This window comes from Platalea leucorodia (genome assembly GCF_965183815.1).
Source record: "Platalea leucorodia genome assembly, chromosome: 10".
NCBI classification, from domain to species: domain Eukaryota; kingdom Metazoa; phylum Chordata; class Aves; order Pelecaniformes; family Threskiornithidae; genus Platalea; species Platalea leucorodia.
This window is the reverse complement of record NC_138832.1, coordinates 8,635,933-8,651,004: the sequence shown is the minus strand read 5'-3', so window position 1 is coordinate 8,651,004 and position 15,072 is coordinate 8,635,933. Positions and strand designations below refer to the sequence as shown.

At 42.9% G+C, this 15,072-nt stretch overlaps 1 protein-coding gene across 7 annotated transcripts in view; it reads right to left on the bottom strand.

Annotated features, from left to right (window-relative positions):
• The window catches only part of MAP7D3 (MAP7 domain containing 3), a 47,372-nt gene extending 32,552 nt beyond the window's left edge, over window positions 1–14,820 (bottom strand). For all 7 annotated transcript variants that reach the window (XM_082323029.1, XM_082323028.1, XM_082323032.1 and 4 more), the window contains exons 1-2: window positions 14,693–14,820; window positions 804–905 (exon numbers count right to left, since the gene is read on the bottom strand). In XM_082323029.1, coding sequence (XP_082179155.1) covers window positions 804–905; window positions 14,693–14,780 — 190 coding nt within the window. In that variant the 5' untranslated portion in view covers window positions 14,781–14,820. The remainder of the gene's footprint in view (window positions 1–803; window positions 906–14,692) is intronic.
• Window positions 14,821–15,072: the final 252 nt, after the last annotated feature.

Below are 15,072 nucleotides of genomic sequence, written 5' to 3'. Positions count from 1 at the left end.
AGACATATAATTGTCAGTTATTTTGAACATTCAAATTTAAATAAAAATTCAGAAGTCTTTACTATCAAAAGGATACTGGAACCTCCTGAGAGGCAAACATACCACCAAAGCACTGCACACTCTATATAGAGATTAAAGATGTCATCTGAAAACTTCATAGGAAGCTGAATACCCTCCTTTTCCCCCCCTTCCATTCCCTCACAACAACCAACCCACTATTTTTAATAGGTGCAGCAGAAAGCAGACACAATATTAAGTGGCCCAATGCATACAGTCAAAAGAAAGCCTGAGCAGAAGTCAGATGTGTGAGAACAGACCCTTATTCCAAATTCAGCTCTGATCCTCATTCTTGTACATATTAAGTCCTATGATCAAGAATTGCAGGAATCTAGGAAAACTCAATCTGAGAACAGAGAGTTCACCTGTCATGACAAATTCAAAGCGCTGTAGGACAGCTAGTTTGCAGGCTAAGCAGAACCAAGACTGTTTAAGTCTTTGCAGGTATAAAAACTTGGATTTCAGCAAGAAGTGAACTGGTAACCTGACCAGAGCACAAAAAATCATTTATCTTTGTTGTTATGCCCTGCTGAAAAGATAGGCAACTTCACCAACTGAACTCTGAGGGAGTCAAGAGCAGAAGTCTGTCATCAAAACCAGACCTTCAATGAATCTATGAACCATCTACCAGGTGCTTTATGCTCTGATGCCTCCTGAAGAAAGAGCATCAAACTTCTTTTTCATTCCCTATTAACTCTCCCTTGTGAACCCAGTACTTCATTAAGAACAATGACCAACAGTTATACCTGGTTTAGTTGCTGTCTTTATATTTATTGAGGTCTGGACTGCAATAGGGCTAACGCCACTTTGGCTTCTTCTTTCTTCTGCTATGGCTTGGGCTGCAGCAACTGTAAGAAAGAATCATTCCACATTAAGAAAAGCTCTACAACCAAAACTCATGAAATAAATATCCAAAATAAATACATAAAATTCTATTTGAGGTTGCAGATTCTTTTATTAAATAACTAACTTGGGACTGCTCAACTTGTAAGAAGAAAAAACTTGTCGAGTGAGACTTCAGACCTGGCACAGCTTTTTTTTGTAAAAACAACAGTTACAAAGCCTTGTGTTTTAAAATGCGTAGCAAAGGACTATAGAGTTTCAAAAAAATCAAACTTATTAGAGAACTTTTCTAAGAAGAAAAACAATATTTAGCAAAGTTATGAGTCTGACTTACACTTAATAATAAAAACTCTTTGCTACCGCACATGTATTTGCAGGCTGAACACATTAATGTAATACTCGATTAGCACTGGTAGAATCATACTCTGATGAGACCCAAGCAGGGAAAGGTTTATGAAGACCTTTTATTATTTCATAACATGAAACAGAAAGTGGATTAGCTGCATAAAGTAAACCATTAAGGGATGCTTACAATGTACTTCTAAAACTGGATCCTAAAAAAAAAAAAATTTTAATTATAAATTAGCCTCCAAAACAGTAATTTGAGCATTTGTGCAGAGACCCATTCACCTTATTTGAGTTTCGCCAAGCTGAGTGCAGTGAACTGCTACGACTCCCAGTTAACCATACAGAAATGAAATGCTAGCAATATTAATTTCGCTAAATAACGAAACCCATTAAGAAGTCAGGGAGACTAATTTACTGTATCACCTTCCACAGATTTTCTTTATTTTGGTATCAGCTTTCACTTTGACTAATCACCTTTAAGGGTGTGAAGGTGAAGCGTTACAGGGAAAGCCGGCAGGGCAACCCGTAAGACAGCATTACCCCATTTTACTGCGCAGCTTTGAACAGGAGTGTCCTTCCAGCAGTGACACCTCGTTCTCACCACGGCTGACAGATACGGGGAGATCAACTTGGTTCTTACAGAACAGCCCAACTTTGGGAGAAGCAAGAGAACATACCACGCAATCAACCAAACACGAGAAAGCAGAAGTCAACGCCTGTTTTAAACAGAAAAGGCAACCCACAAAAGTAATGCATAACGTGCCTTGATTTCAACCATAACGTGAAGGACGAATAGCAGAAATTGGGGTTACATTTTCAAAAAAGACGACGGCAGCTTTGCCAATGCTCTCAGGCTTCCCGTTAGGAGGAGCGCAGAATGCAAAGGAGGAAGGCAGAGTCTCCCTCCTCTCCGCGCATTGCCATGACAACTACTGGTGTCAGGGTAATAACCCTCCCTAAGGCTGCGCCCAAGAACAATCACCTCAAAGTGTTTAATCCCGTGTGATGCCAGTGATAAATGCCGATTACAATACTTATTCAGCAACTCTAAATTGTCACCCCCAGCTGTTGCCATGTCTTGAATTAATTTTTCATTGCAGCACCAAACAAAAGTCCTCCTCGGTTTCATCCCATACATCTCTGAGGCTCTTCTCAAACGAGTCAGAGACCAGATACACTGCGGCACGGTAAGGTTACCCACTGCCAGAGAGAACAGCTAAAAAAGGACACACTGTAATTTCACTAGGTAGACCAAAAGTCAGGTAAAAAGCTGACTTTGCACACTGTTGCACCTCACATGGATGGGAATCGAGCCCAAAAATTCACTGAGTGGAGAACAACAAAATTATATATTCTCAACACAATTAGATGTGAAAACAGCCTGAGGAAAACCAGCCTACTGCAGGTTTTTCTGAGAGCAAAAACATACAGCCAGGGCATTTATATCCAATGACACCTTTGCAGATCACAAAGGCTGCAAGAACATAAGCTTCTTCAAACACCATTTAAAGGTAAGACAAATACAGAAACCCAGCCGTGTCTTTTCTTCAGCCTCCGTCAGCAAGGGAGGAGCGGCAGGAGGCGTTCAGGCAGACGGAGCCGATTCAGCCCAGCCCAGCTGGGAAAGGAGCCCAACAGAATAAAGTCACCCTACCCCTACACCAGGTTTAGTTAAGACCAACACCGGAATTTTGCCTCAACTCTCAAAAGTTTAAACATCCAAATTTCTGTAATGAAGTTACAGTAAGAAGCGAGCTGCAATTTAAACAGGTACAACATTCCTGTTATTTCACTTGCAGAAGTATTTTATTATTAGAAATCCTGCTGAACAAACCAGTCATAATGGATGTAGGGGATTATGTATTTATTTATTCACTTAAAATAAACAAACATTTGAATAATGTTCATGATTAGAAGGCACTCATTTAAAAAAATGTGTCATATCTGCAAAGCAATTAGTCAGTTCATCTTAATTAATTAATTAAGGTTGCAAAAAATTACTTGAGGTTCTGCAGGAAAGTGGGTTACAGAAACAGTACAGCTTGCAAAGGACACAGAGGTGAAAAAAGTCCAGAAATACTTTGCCAAAGGATTCTGTATGTCAGGGTTTTTTTGTATGTATGTCAGTTAAAGTATTTACCTCCACTACTTCAGTGCTTCATTATGTGCATAGAAACGACGTGCTTACAAATTTGATAGTAGTAGATTTAAAGGCACCTTCGTGTTACACTGAAGCAATCCATTTAACTAACAGAAAGTTAGAATTAAAGTGAACTGGGGATCTGAACAAAAGATTATTAAAAGGGGAACAGCCATCACATGAGATACACCCCCAGGATGTGCGAGCTCAACTTCACCAAGTCTCAGGTCAACGGACAGGTTTTACAGCCCTTGTCAATTTTATGGTAAATTTGCAATATGAAACTGTGATTTTCAAAATCCACATTCTACTACAGTAAGAGAAGATGAATTGCATACTGTTGTACTCTGCAACTTTTTAAAAAACACAGGTTTTATTTTGCTTTAATATGATGAAAGAAATCTTAACTTTTTAATACGTTTAAATATTCTTTGGCCCAGATGCTTATAATTTTTTTTGCCTGGTTTTCCATAATGAATGTAGCAGTCTGCTATGGAAAAAAGCTTCACTGAAAAGAATTTTCCACAAAATCTAACTATCTCTGTAAAACAAGTCTAATACTTCCGTAATTAATCAGGATACCCCGGAATGGGAAACCAGTTAACAACCGTTTCACTACAACCTGTGTCACGTGCTGTAGTATGGGGGGTGCCTTCATGGACACATTCAGGAAGCTTCCTGGAGAAGAAAAATTCTCTTAGAGGCAAATTAAATCTCATTTCTATTCTGAGCTTCCCCTCCCAAAATAGTCACTAAAGGCTTTCACAACTATAATTTGTGATCAGCATGTGTGTACATATTTTACAGTAGTCTACCTTTAAATACTTCAGCTAAAATTAATAAAAGTACAAGCCACACATGTGGCCAATAATAATATTTGCATTCATGCATAATAAAATAAGGCTATTTGGAACATAAAACCATTAGGTAATTTGGGAAGCAGTTTTCCTTCGGCACCCTCAGCACCATTTAGCACTATGTGTCTGGCCAAGCGTATCACGGATAAACCAAACCAACAGAAGCACCAGGAACCGGCCGCCGTGGGAGGCAACGTGCCAAATAAAAGCCGACTCTCCCAATTTCACCTTCCAGCTCACGATAACGCTAACCGCGCAGGTACGCTGGCACCTCTCTTGCGCTGAGCATGACGGCACTTCCCTTCGCTGATCCGGTTTCTGATATGCCCTGAGGAGACCAATGCTAAAAATAAAACTTTATTTCTATTTCAATCCTTGCACTGAGTTAATACCCTTGGCCCTTGCCAAGACTGTCAAAGGACCCACACAGTTGCTGTTCTTAGTAAACCTCATTAGGGGCTGAACCGGCTCCGTCCCCCTACCTAGCAAGGTTTAGGGCTTCCACCCCATTGCCTCTCCCGCTATCTTTGACCCAGCCGGACGCCGCCTCGCTCGCTCTTCCGTGCTGAACCAGTAAAGAGAGCAGAAAGCGCAGACTTTCACAGAAATCCTTCTGGTTCTTATGATTTAATGACTCATTATGCAAACCAAACAAAAAAATCTGAGACTAAGCCTTTGAAACGAAAGGTAGGAGGTCTCCTGAATGTTAAGCATTATTACGAATCAAAGTGTTTTCAAATAAGTTTAAAGCAGGTAACAAGAAGCCAGTAAGTAATCCATAAATCAAAGCAAAACAAATTTGAACTTCCCAGCAAATATCTCTGATTTTATAGCAAACTGTGTCAAATCTGCAAGATGCCATTTATGTCTTGCTCCACTACAGGCAGCTACTGTTTGTCTAGCTGCTAGTAATCCTTTTTAGTAACGGTGTTCAGATCCTATTTCTTTTCATAATTTTTGTACATGCTTTCAGGAAAGCAGAGGGGAGTCAGCATTCGAATTTGAGATTTCTGCGTATTATCTTTAAGCTGATTTCCACTCATTAATTAACACGGGTTAAGACAAACGGATGCAAGATCACAGTTAGATGGTTTCAAAATCGGGTATTGGTTTCATACTATTACTCCTTGTTTAAAGGAGAAGGATGCTCCCACACAACAAAGAGGTGGACAACACAGAAAGCTTCTAGCGAGGAACAGAAGAGCCCTCTCTGCATGCACTCCTCTTTTCCCTTCTTTCCCCTGTCTTTCTGTCTTTCCCCGTTGATCCTCACATCCCATCTTTGGGCTGCAAGGACTGACAGGCTCCACAACCAAACCCGTGAGCCTCCCAGTAGGCACCTTCCGATGGACCAGCTGGAAGGCAGATGGTTCTCCTGGTCTGTCTGGGCAGCCACCAGATGGGAAGCGCACAGATCTCCAGAAAGCAGCGCACGCTGTCTCTGAGCTTCAGCAGGCCAGAAGAGCTTCCTGTTGCCTTATCCTTACTCCAGACTCTATTTGCACACTTTCATTGTATATTTATTCCCTCCATGGGATACATATTTTATTCCCTTCATGCGCTTTCCTCCCCTTAAGCCCATTTCTGCAGCTAATACTGTACAACGATCTGGTTTTCTTCCCAATGTTCAAGGCAGTTTAGGATAATCGCTTCAGTTCATCACAAGTATCGATTCCCCTGGAAAACTGCTTGACACAAGCATTCCTTTGTAGTATATGAATTATTTGAGGCATATTTGCAAGAATATAAGTTTTTACCTACCCTTAAACATCCGCATTCAGATTAAGAACTAGAAACATTAAAAAAAAAAAATCACATCATTAACAAAACACTACTTATTTCTCATAAGGAAACCTAGAAGGATAACAGCCGAAGCAATCTCAAAGACATGTTACCGTATTTGTTCAGCCTAGGGCACGCTCAGAGAGGCACCAGGCAGGTTGCTAGAGTAATTTGTGGGTTGATCTCTGTACACTTTTCCCTAGGGGAAGCACACAGTCTAAACCAACTTGCATGTAATATAAGCACAGACCGAGGAATCAAAATTTGTCCTTAAAAGAACTGGCAGCCATCTCCCAAAACCTTCTACAGTCAGCGATGCTACACCATTGTCGGACAGCCGCATCAGATGAGTACCACCCCTAGTCCAAACTCTAGTGATACATACTGTGAACGTATCTCCTACAGAGGCCTTGCTGATTCCTGCTGTCGCTCATATTCTCTTACTTTAACCTTGCTCACACTGCTCAGACAAGAGTTACGCTTCTCTCTCCCTAATGGGAAAACCAACTGCCAGCACAGGGCTTGAAGAGGACAAAGAGATGTCACCAACTCTTGCAGAAGCCGTCATAAGGCTGGTAAGAAGCACTGCCTGTACTGTGTACGTGGGGCTGACAAGCTAAATCCACCCCCTTCTTTGGAAAAAACCCAGCTTCACAATTTGGGGTTCTTTATTAGTGAGGTGTGCTATTACTTACCACTTGAAAGAAATGAAACTGAACCACGGCAGATACTCTATTCTCACTCACTCACGGGCTTTCTGCTGCCTTCACTTTCCCCTTTGCCACCCTCTTCTTCTTCCTTATCTTCCCAAAGCAACGTCAAAAGGCTTTGCATTCAGCATGATCCACTTGTCACTTTTTTTTTTTTAAAAGAACACAATCTTTCACCATCCCTTTTAATACAACATGATTTGTACAAAAAGGGGACACTTCTCCAATTCACACATTCCCAAACCTCTGCAAGCTTTAATGCAAGTCAGATCATTTCCCTGCGCTACCTGGCATTAGCTATTAATCAGTTTATTGCACTGTGCTTACCAAGCTTATCTGCACAAGGACCCCTCTTTAGAGCTGATGCTTCCTACATAAAGGATATACAAGCCTTACAGTCCCAGCTGCGTTCTCTAGCAAACGGCCATGCATTGCTGCTGTTTCTTTGCTGTCTAGAAGCACAGTCTTATTAAGACACAGCCACAGGGAAGCCAGAGGTTTGGAAAGGCTGGAACGCTCGTTATGTTTCTCAGTGAAAGAGCAAGGCACCGAGGTATTTATGCTTCTGTAAAATTCTCCACCAGAATACATTAAGGTTGCATTTTAGTTGTAAAGAGAATATTTCTGAACAAAGTTTCTGTGGGTTGGCAACTACAAACTCTTCTTGCCAACTGCAAAACAAACAGAAATTCCTTTCATCTACCTTGAGTGATTTCTTTTAAGGATATATTAGACACCGACTGCAATGCTGATGCAATGAACTACGACTAAAAGTCCCTTGTGAACCTTCCCAAGCGTAACAGAAATCAGTGTTTACCTGTGTCTGCACAGTGGAAATTCCAAAATATCCTAATACACTGGACTAAAATGAAAGCAGTTTATATAATAAATATGCCCATACATCATTTCAGGTGGATTCACTGTGAAATGTAGTAATGTGATGTAACTTAAATGCTTATATATAGGTGCGTACAGATTAAACGCTCCAAAATTGACAGGATTAGACAAAGGTTTTACAGCTACAGGACAAAAAAGGTAAAATGGCGGAGTTTTAAACACAGAGTAGAAGATTATTAGTACCCACTCTGCTGTACAGATCATTTTCTTTCTTTACTAACACTTTCCAATGCCTCAGCCTCCTGGAGTACAATAGGAAAAAAAAAACTTTTTTTAACATGTTTTGTCCCTCACATTGCACTGGCTTAACATATGTCAGAGCAGTCCCACTTCTAACAGGCACTGAGCAGGTTAGTTCCTGCCGTAATTCTAGCTCAAGTGTCGGCAAAAGCTAGACAGACAGAAATCGGCTAGCTTTGCTTTACTCCTCCAACTCTGGAGGCCGCCCTAAATCGACTCCTGTTCCCACTCCTGCATAGCCACTACAAAAAGTAACTTCAAGACAAACTTTTGCTCTCTTCTCCTCTTTCACATCTGTTTTCCCCATTGTATTATTTCTTTCTTTTATAATGCGCTACCCCTAACGCTGGAAATCAGCTAACTTCTATCCGCTACTTCCCCCTTTCCTGAGCGGTCTGGTTGCTTTTGCTTGCTCGAAGCGTGTTCCTGTAAATGCTTTTGTCCTCTTGTTTGCAGGCTGGCTATTGTTTAATACACCCAGCCCAAACAATGCCAGCAAAGAACACAGCCTAGCACTACAAGTCACAACTAACTTGAGACAAACCCTGTGAAAACACCATTTTGAGCTTTCTTTAGATGGAAGGATAATAGTTCCTTTACATGATAGCAGTGAAAACGACTGCTTTTGCCTTTTACACTTGATGAATTTCTCGTGGCAACTTTAGAGCTCATTCAAACAGTGTCTCTGCTTCAGAAGAAGAGGGACTGTGTTGGCATTTACCACCAAGAGACCAGCCTCAAATCAAATCACTCGGTACAGCCGTGCACCAGAACAGTGCTACAAGACACTCACAAGTCCACAGGGTGTTCAATGCAGCAAACCCACTGGCTAAAGCAGAACACAGTGGTACAAAATGTAAAAGGAATTAAACTGCAAGTTTTCTTAAAACTGTATGCTTAACCTAACTAACTAATAAATGAAAGCTCTGAGGCATTCCACTACAAGTAATGTAAGATCCCAGCAAAGTAATCACGAATCAGTCCCTGCCTCAAAGAGCTTAAAGAATGGGTAAGTGAAAAATGACAAATGGGTGTAAAAAAAACCAAGCAGGATAAAAGAGCAAAAGAGACCAATAAAAAGACTATATTTTTGCTTAATTCATTAGCTAGTGGCAGAAAGTCTTTCAGAGAAATCTGAAAGTGAGTAAGGTGACACTCACTGATCTGGTCTGGAAACAACCGTCCTCAGTTGTGAATGTCCAGCACACAACTTACCTATCATTGATCAACACCGTGCTGCAAAAATATCTTCCTTCAATAAATTCTCTTGGCAAAACTAAGCAGAGGATAAACTTTCAAATCAATAAATGTATTCTATTGATTATGTTCTTTAAGGATAAAGGTCTCTACAGGATTTCTGTATTCTTATAGCCAATGCCTCTTGGACTTGGGAGAGGAATTTTAACACTTGGAAGCTTTAAAACACTTGCCCAGAGAAGGCAATTCACAGGCCACTACAGTATCTTTGCTCCCTCCCAAGATTCAGGTCAGTGCATTTAAACAACGGAGGGTGTCTGTAATCAAGAGCCAGTTAAGTACTCATAAAACAGTATTTTAAAAGTTCCCTGTGAATTATGAAGGCAAAAAACACTATAGGGAAAGACAGAGGTAACACGGCTAGTGGTAACTGTTTTCTTCAAAGGCAACTTCAGCTGTGGATCCTCCACCTAGAAAGCAGAAGTTCAAAATTGACTGGAAAATGAAAATAATTTAGAAGAAAACAAATGTCAAGCAACCTGGCCAATTTTTTTTAAAAGCAAACTCTTGTGTCCATTTAAGTGCACTGTGAACAGCACAGGCATACAGGGTGGATGGCTGAGGCATTATGCAGGGCAGCCGAGGCTTCTCTTTCAAATGAAAACACATCGAGCAACACTTGATTTTTTCTTCCATGAATCCCACGCTCCAAAGAAGTTAATCACCAGCATCCTGAACAGTTTTAATTACTGGACAGGCATGTGCAAACACATAGAAAGCATATCATCAATTAAGAATTACCTGGTTGTAAGCTGCGTAATTGGAAGCTAAATGGTGCTAATTTATTTGTGGCAGACCAGGAACTTGAAGTCTCTAGTTTGTTTTTAAAATATTGCAAGTCATCTGATAAGTCATATTGAGAGAAGTCATTAAAATTGCATGCTCAGAATTTTATTTGTCAGGGTGTCCTTTCACAACAGGACTGCAAGCGTCTCCAATTATTTAACCAAGTTTAGACCGACAGCAGCATTTGATACCCTTACGATTATGACTAACCCAGAGTATTTCTTCCATTTATCTCATAGTAACTCAGTGCTTTTCTTCTTAACTCTCTTATCACTTTTAAATACTGAGAATTAATAATAGCATATCAGTACTTTAAATATTCCTATCTGCTTTCTTTTTTGAAAAACACAAACGTATAAAGAAGAAACAGTCCTTAATTCTAGTCACATTTTAAGGCTGTGCACAGTTAGGGACGGTACAAGGCACAGTATGTCTGGGCCTGTACCATCAGTTGCGATCCTTGCAAGTCATTATTTGTTTAATACTTCCATCTAAACTGAAGCATGGAATTCTAATTTATATTTTGTAATTTCAACACATGAAGAAATATGTAGAGAATGCAACATTCTCTATAAGAAATTTCCAAAAATATGCTGTATATGCATATGGTTTTGAGATTTTTTTTTTTTTTTTTTTGCTTTACAGCAAGGAGGATATCTTTCTTGAATGCATTTGGAGAAATCTCAAGAATTTAAAGTTTTAAATTAGAGTAAAACCTTTTTTATAAACCACTTACAACTGAAAGTAATCTTCAAAATGTTAAGCACCTAATACACAGCATACATCTTTATGAATCAGCATGAAATTATCCCTACTCTGTACTACTGCACTTCCATGAACAAGAAGAAAATGAAATTAAGGCTCATAGCCATTACAATTACATTAAGTTCTCAGCCTGACTTGGGAATGTTCTCTCTCACCACTGGGATCTACGTGGAATCCAATTTCTGTGCAGCTCTTTGCATTTATCACCTTGGCACTCTGTAAAGCAGCGTAAATACTACTTCCATGCAGGGAAAAAAGATGAAGCACAGAAAAACCTTAAAGACCTTCTCCAAAGTTATTAGGAGTTTGACAAAACAAGAACCTGAAGCCAGACCTAGCGAACGCCAGCTGAATGCCCCAGTCACTGGGCCACCTTTGCTCCACAGATGGAACATGTACGAGTCATTTGCACGAACACCACCAAGACGACAGCTGAATGCTGAAGATGCTTTTAGTGTAGCACCCCCGTGCTATCAGAAACCTGGCAAAGAAATAGCTTCCTTGTCTTGCAGCTTCCCAGCCAAGTATTCTGTGTATATGCGTTAGGTAAAGAGGTTACCAGGAACCGTGCTCCGGGCAAGATGGACAAAGCCAGACAGCGTCACTTACACAGGGAGAAACAACTGATTAGATGGAATGAAGCTGTTATTTTATTAGACAACTTCCGACAAAACTGGGCTGGGCCATGCAGGTCATGGGAATTATGCCTGCAGCTAGATTTGTTGAAAAAGGCACATTATTTTTGTCCCATGACCTGAAACAGGTTTCCCAAAAGATCACGTAGGTCTTGGAAAGGAAAATATACATATAACATTTTCATATATTGTTTTGAACAACCTTCACAACAGTGATTCAATACAGTAGTGGAAATGTCCCGGCTCATTGCAGGGGGCATGGACTAGACGACCTTTAAAGGTCCCTTCCAACCCAAACTGTTCTATGATTCTATGAAATCCTAGCAACAGCGCAGCCAAGCTCTGCAAAACGCAAATACACATTCTCTACCACTGATACTACAAAAGACAGGATAGGAGATTTTAGTATCTCAATGAAAATGAAGATAAAACAATAAATGTAGGCTACAACAGTCTAAATTACATGTATTTTTATTCTGATTACCCATACCACTCAAGAAAAAACTCACTTACTGGGTAAACCACAAGTAACTGACTATTCCCCTCTCCTCAAATCTTAACAAGCTCAGCAGTGCTTATGGTATTAGAATAGGAGCAAAAATTCCTCTTCATCCCTGAAGGATGACAGCAGCAAGCATGGATGACAAAAACGGAGTAAGCAACTGCCATTTATGCATTGCTGGTTCACAGTGTAGAATCACAATTAGTTTCTTGTGCAAGTGATGTTCATGCATCACTGATAGAAATGTTAACTGGCTTCTAGTTGCAGTAGCGAATTCTGCTTTTTGTCATCCACCTAAAGGAAATAAGATTGGACAAGTGTGTAAGAGCAGAAAATTACTGCAAAGGAATCATAGAACTGACACAGCAGGCATGATTTGGCCTGCAGAATCTTAATTACAGTTGATACTCAAAGAAAGAGAAACACCTTCTCCTTACCTCAATAGTAGTTTGAGTTGGCAAGAAAAAGATTCTCTTTAAACTTACCACATTGGTACGGAAAGTTAGTAACAAGTGGCACCATGGAATGCTACACTTTGAAGGCCTAAAATAATTAACAAGCACCAATCAGCCACAGATCAAACCAGTATGAAGAGGCTGGCAACAGAGAGCAGAAGCAGGGAACAAGAACCCAGCAGTGTCTTCTAGTAAGGACCCACAGAGGAACCTATGCAAAAGGTAACTATACAAAAGCTGTATGTACACCACCTCGTCAGACTACCAGAAAGAGCTGTGGTTTCTCAGCAAGATGCTGCAAATTTATATTTATTGTCTTTAACCGTGAGATTCCCACCCAGAAGTTCACTGCCAAATGGCCAAAGGTGCACAGCACTGTATTTGTTTTGCACAGATGTTTGTTCTCCAGGTTAAGATGGCGACATACAGAATTGCCCACAGACCAGCAGAAACTGGGTGCAAGTATGCTAATTTGCAGGTATTTTGGAACTGAGAAGCTTCCCACGCAGCCAACTGAGCTCAGAAAGGCAGAATGTTACGTCCCTCTCCGAACCTGCTGAACAGTAGCGTGGGACCAAACGAGGTTCCTCCTGCTGTCTTTTTTTTGTCTACATCTTCTCCGAACAGCTGCGGTATCAGACTCGGTTGCTGCTCACAACTTCTCCAAACAGCAGCAAATACAGTGGCAATTATCTTGCACATTCCACTGTTAACCACTGGATTGTGAGGATGATTTCTAAACATCATTTGCTTTCCCCAGAGTGAGGGAGTGCTACTGACAAGAAGTGAGGAGCAGAACTGCAGTGGCCTGTACACTCACAGACAGTACTGCTTCAATTCACATTAGCAAGGAGTTGATCTTCTAGCACGTAACTGCTAGAAATGCATTCTATGTAAATTGAAGTTTAGATTCTGGTTCAGTGACTTCTACCCCCTCAGGGAAAAAAAATTCAAGGTCTAGCCTTTCCAGGATCTAGTGAGGGTTTTTGTTTTTTTAACATGATGTGCATATTAGAACATGTGCATATCTAAAGCGAGACGGAGCTGCCTGGTTCAAGGAACATTTCACCTCTGGTTTCGGGACTAAATCTAGGTCATGACAGCTGTCAGCAAATGTGGGTGCCCGTCTTTAGAAAAACTCAGGAGTCACAGTATAAGCACATCCAATACACAAAAGAAAATTCAGCAGTTCTAGCAGGGAGGAGAAGGATCAAATAGACATGGTCTGTGCAGGTGACAAGCGCTATCTTTTGGCAGATCGTTATCCTTCCGGTGCACTAGATTGTCTTAATTTTGAAAGAGAAATAAAAAGTAATTAAATAATATTTCTGACACACAACACACTGAAGAAGACTGTCAGATGAGAGTTGTGCATTCAGGACCTTTTGCCAGCACTCTTCTTTATGTAATTACACAGGTACATTGAAAACAATCAATCGAGAGGCTGTCAGAGCAGCTTTTGTACATAGTCCAGGTTAGTTAGTTTAGATCAAACCATGATTCTCTTTCCTTTTTTTTTTTTTAAGTCTGGGATAAGAAAATGTTTACCTTTTCTAATGGCTCGCCCACAAAGCTAACATGTGCAGATGTGCCATGAAATTATGCTTAGAACATACATCATGCATGCACAATACTCATTTCAGAGTATGATATTATTAAGGACCTTCAGTATAAATAGGCACATAAACACACTCGAGGACAAAACCAAAGCAGAGTTTCTTCAGCGCTCTTAAGACACTGGTTCAAAAAAGTTTAAAAAAAAAAAAAAATTTAAGGCATTAGCAAATCTTTTGATTAGGAATCAATGCCACAGACTGTCCCTGCCTTCTGCACTTGGGGCTCGGAGCAGCCATCGGACACATCGCCGGGACAAACCACCTGCAACAGCTGCCGGCCTGAATGCAAGAGCCACCGCAGGAACCGAGAAGTTCAGACCGTCAAGAAGCGGTGAAAAACGGGCGATTCCTGCAACGAAGCGGTCCTGCAGCCGCCTCTGCCGCTGCCTCCGAGCTGCGAGAGGTCCCCAGCCAGCAATTAACGCCTCGACGCGGGGCGGAGGACTCGCCGCAGCCTCCCGCACCCGTCCGGGCGGGGAGAGGGGCTGGGGCCGGGCGGCCCCGGCGGCGGGAGGCGGGAGCAGCGCCTCTCCCTCAGCCCGCCGCCAGCCGGACACAAAGCCCGGCGGCCTGCGGCGGCCCCGGATCCCGCTCCCGGTGCCCCTTCCCCCCGGCCCCGGGAAGGGGGCCGGGCGTGCTGCGGGGCGGAAGGCGAGCGGGGGGCACCCGGCCCCAATGGCGGGCCGTGCCCTTGGGCCGCCGCAGCGCGGGGGTCCCCAGACCGCCCCCGCCGGGACGGACCCCCCCCCACGCCCCCCTTTCCTTCCCCCCCACGGCCCGGGGCCGCGCCGCCCGCTCTCACCCATCTGCTCCCGCAGCCCCTTCAAGGAGGAGGAGGAGGAGGAAGAGCAGGACGGGGGGGCCGCGCCGCCGCCGCCGCCCTCCGCCATCTTCAGCGCCGGGACGCGCGACTGCCGGCCGGGCAGAAGGGGGACGCGGGAGCGCAGTGCGCAGGCTCCGCGCCGCCCGGCAGCGCCGCCGCGGGGGAGGGCAGGGCAGCGCCGCGCCGCGCCGCCCGCCCGGCGCCGGCCCCTCGCAGCGCCCGCTCGGCCCGGCCGCTCGGCGGGGCCGGGCCGGGCCGGGCGGCGGCGGGCGGGGCTTGCCGGGACGTAGCGAACCCCGGGGCTGCCCCCGCGCGCCGGCGGCCTCGCGGGCCGCGAGCAGCGGTGGCGCGAAAGGCGC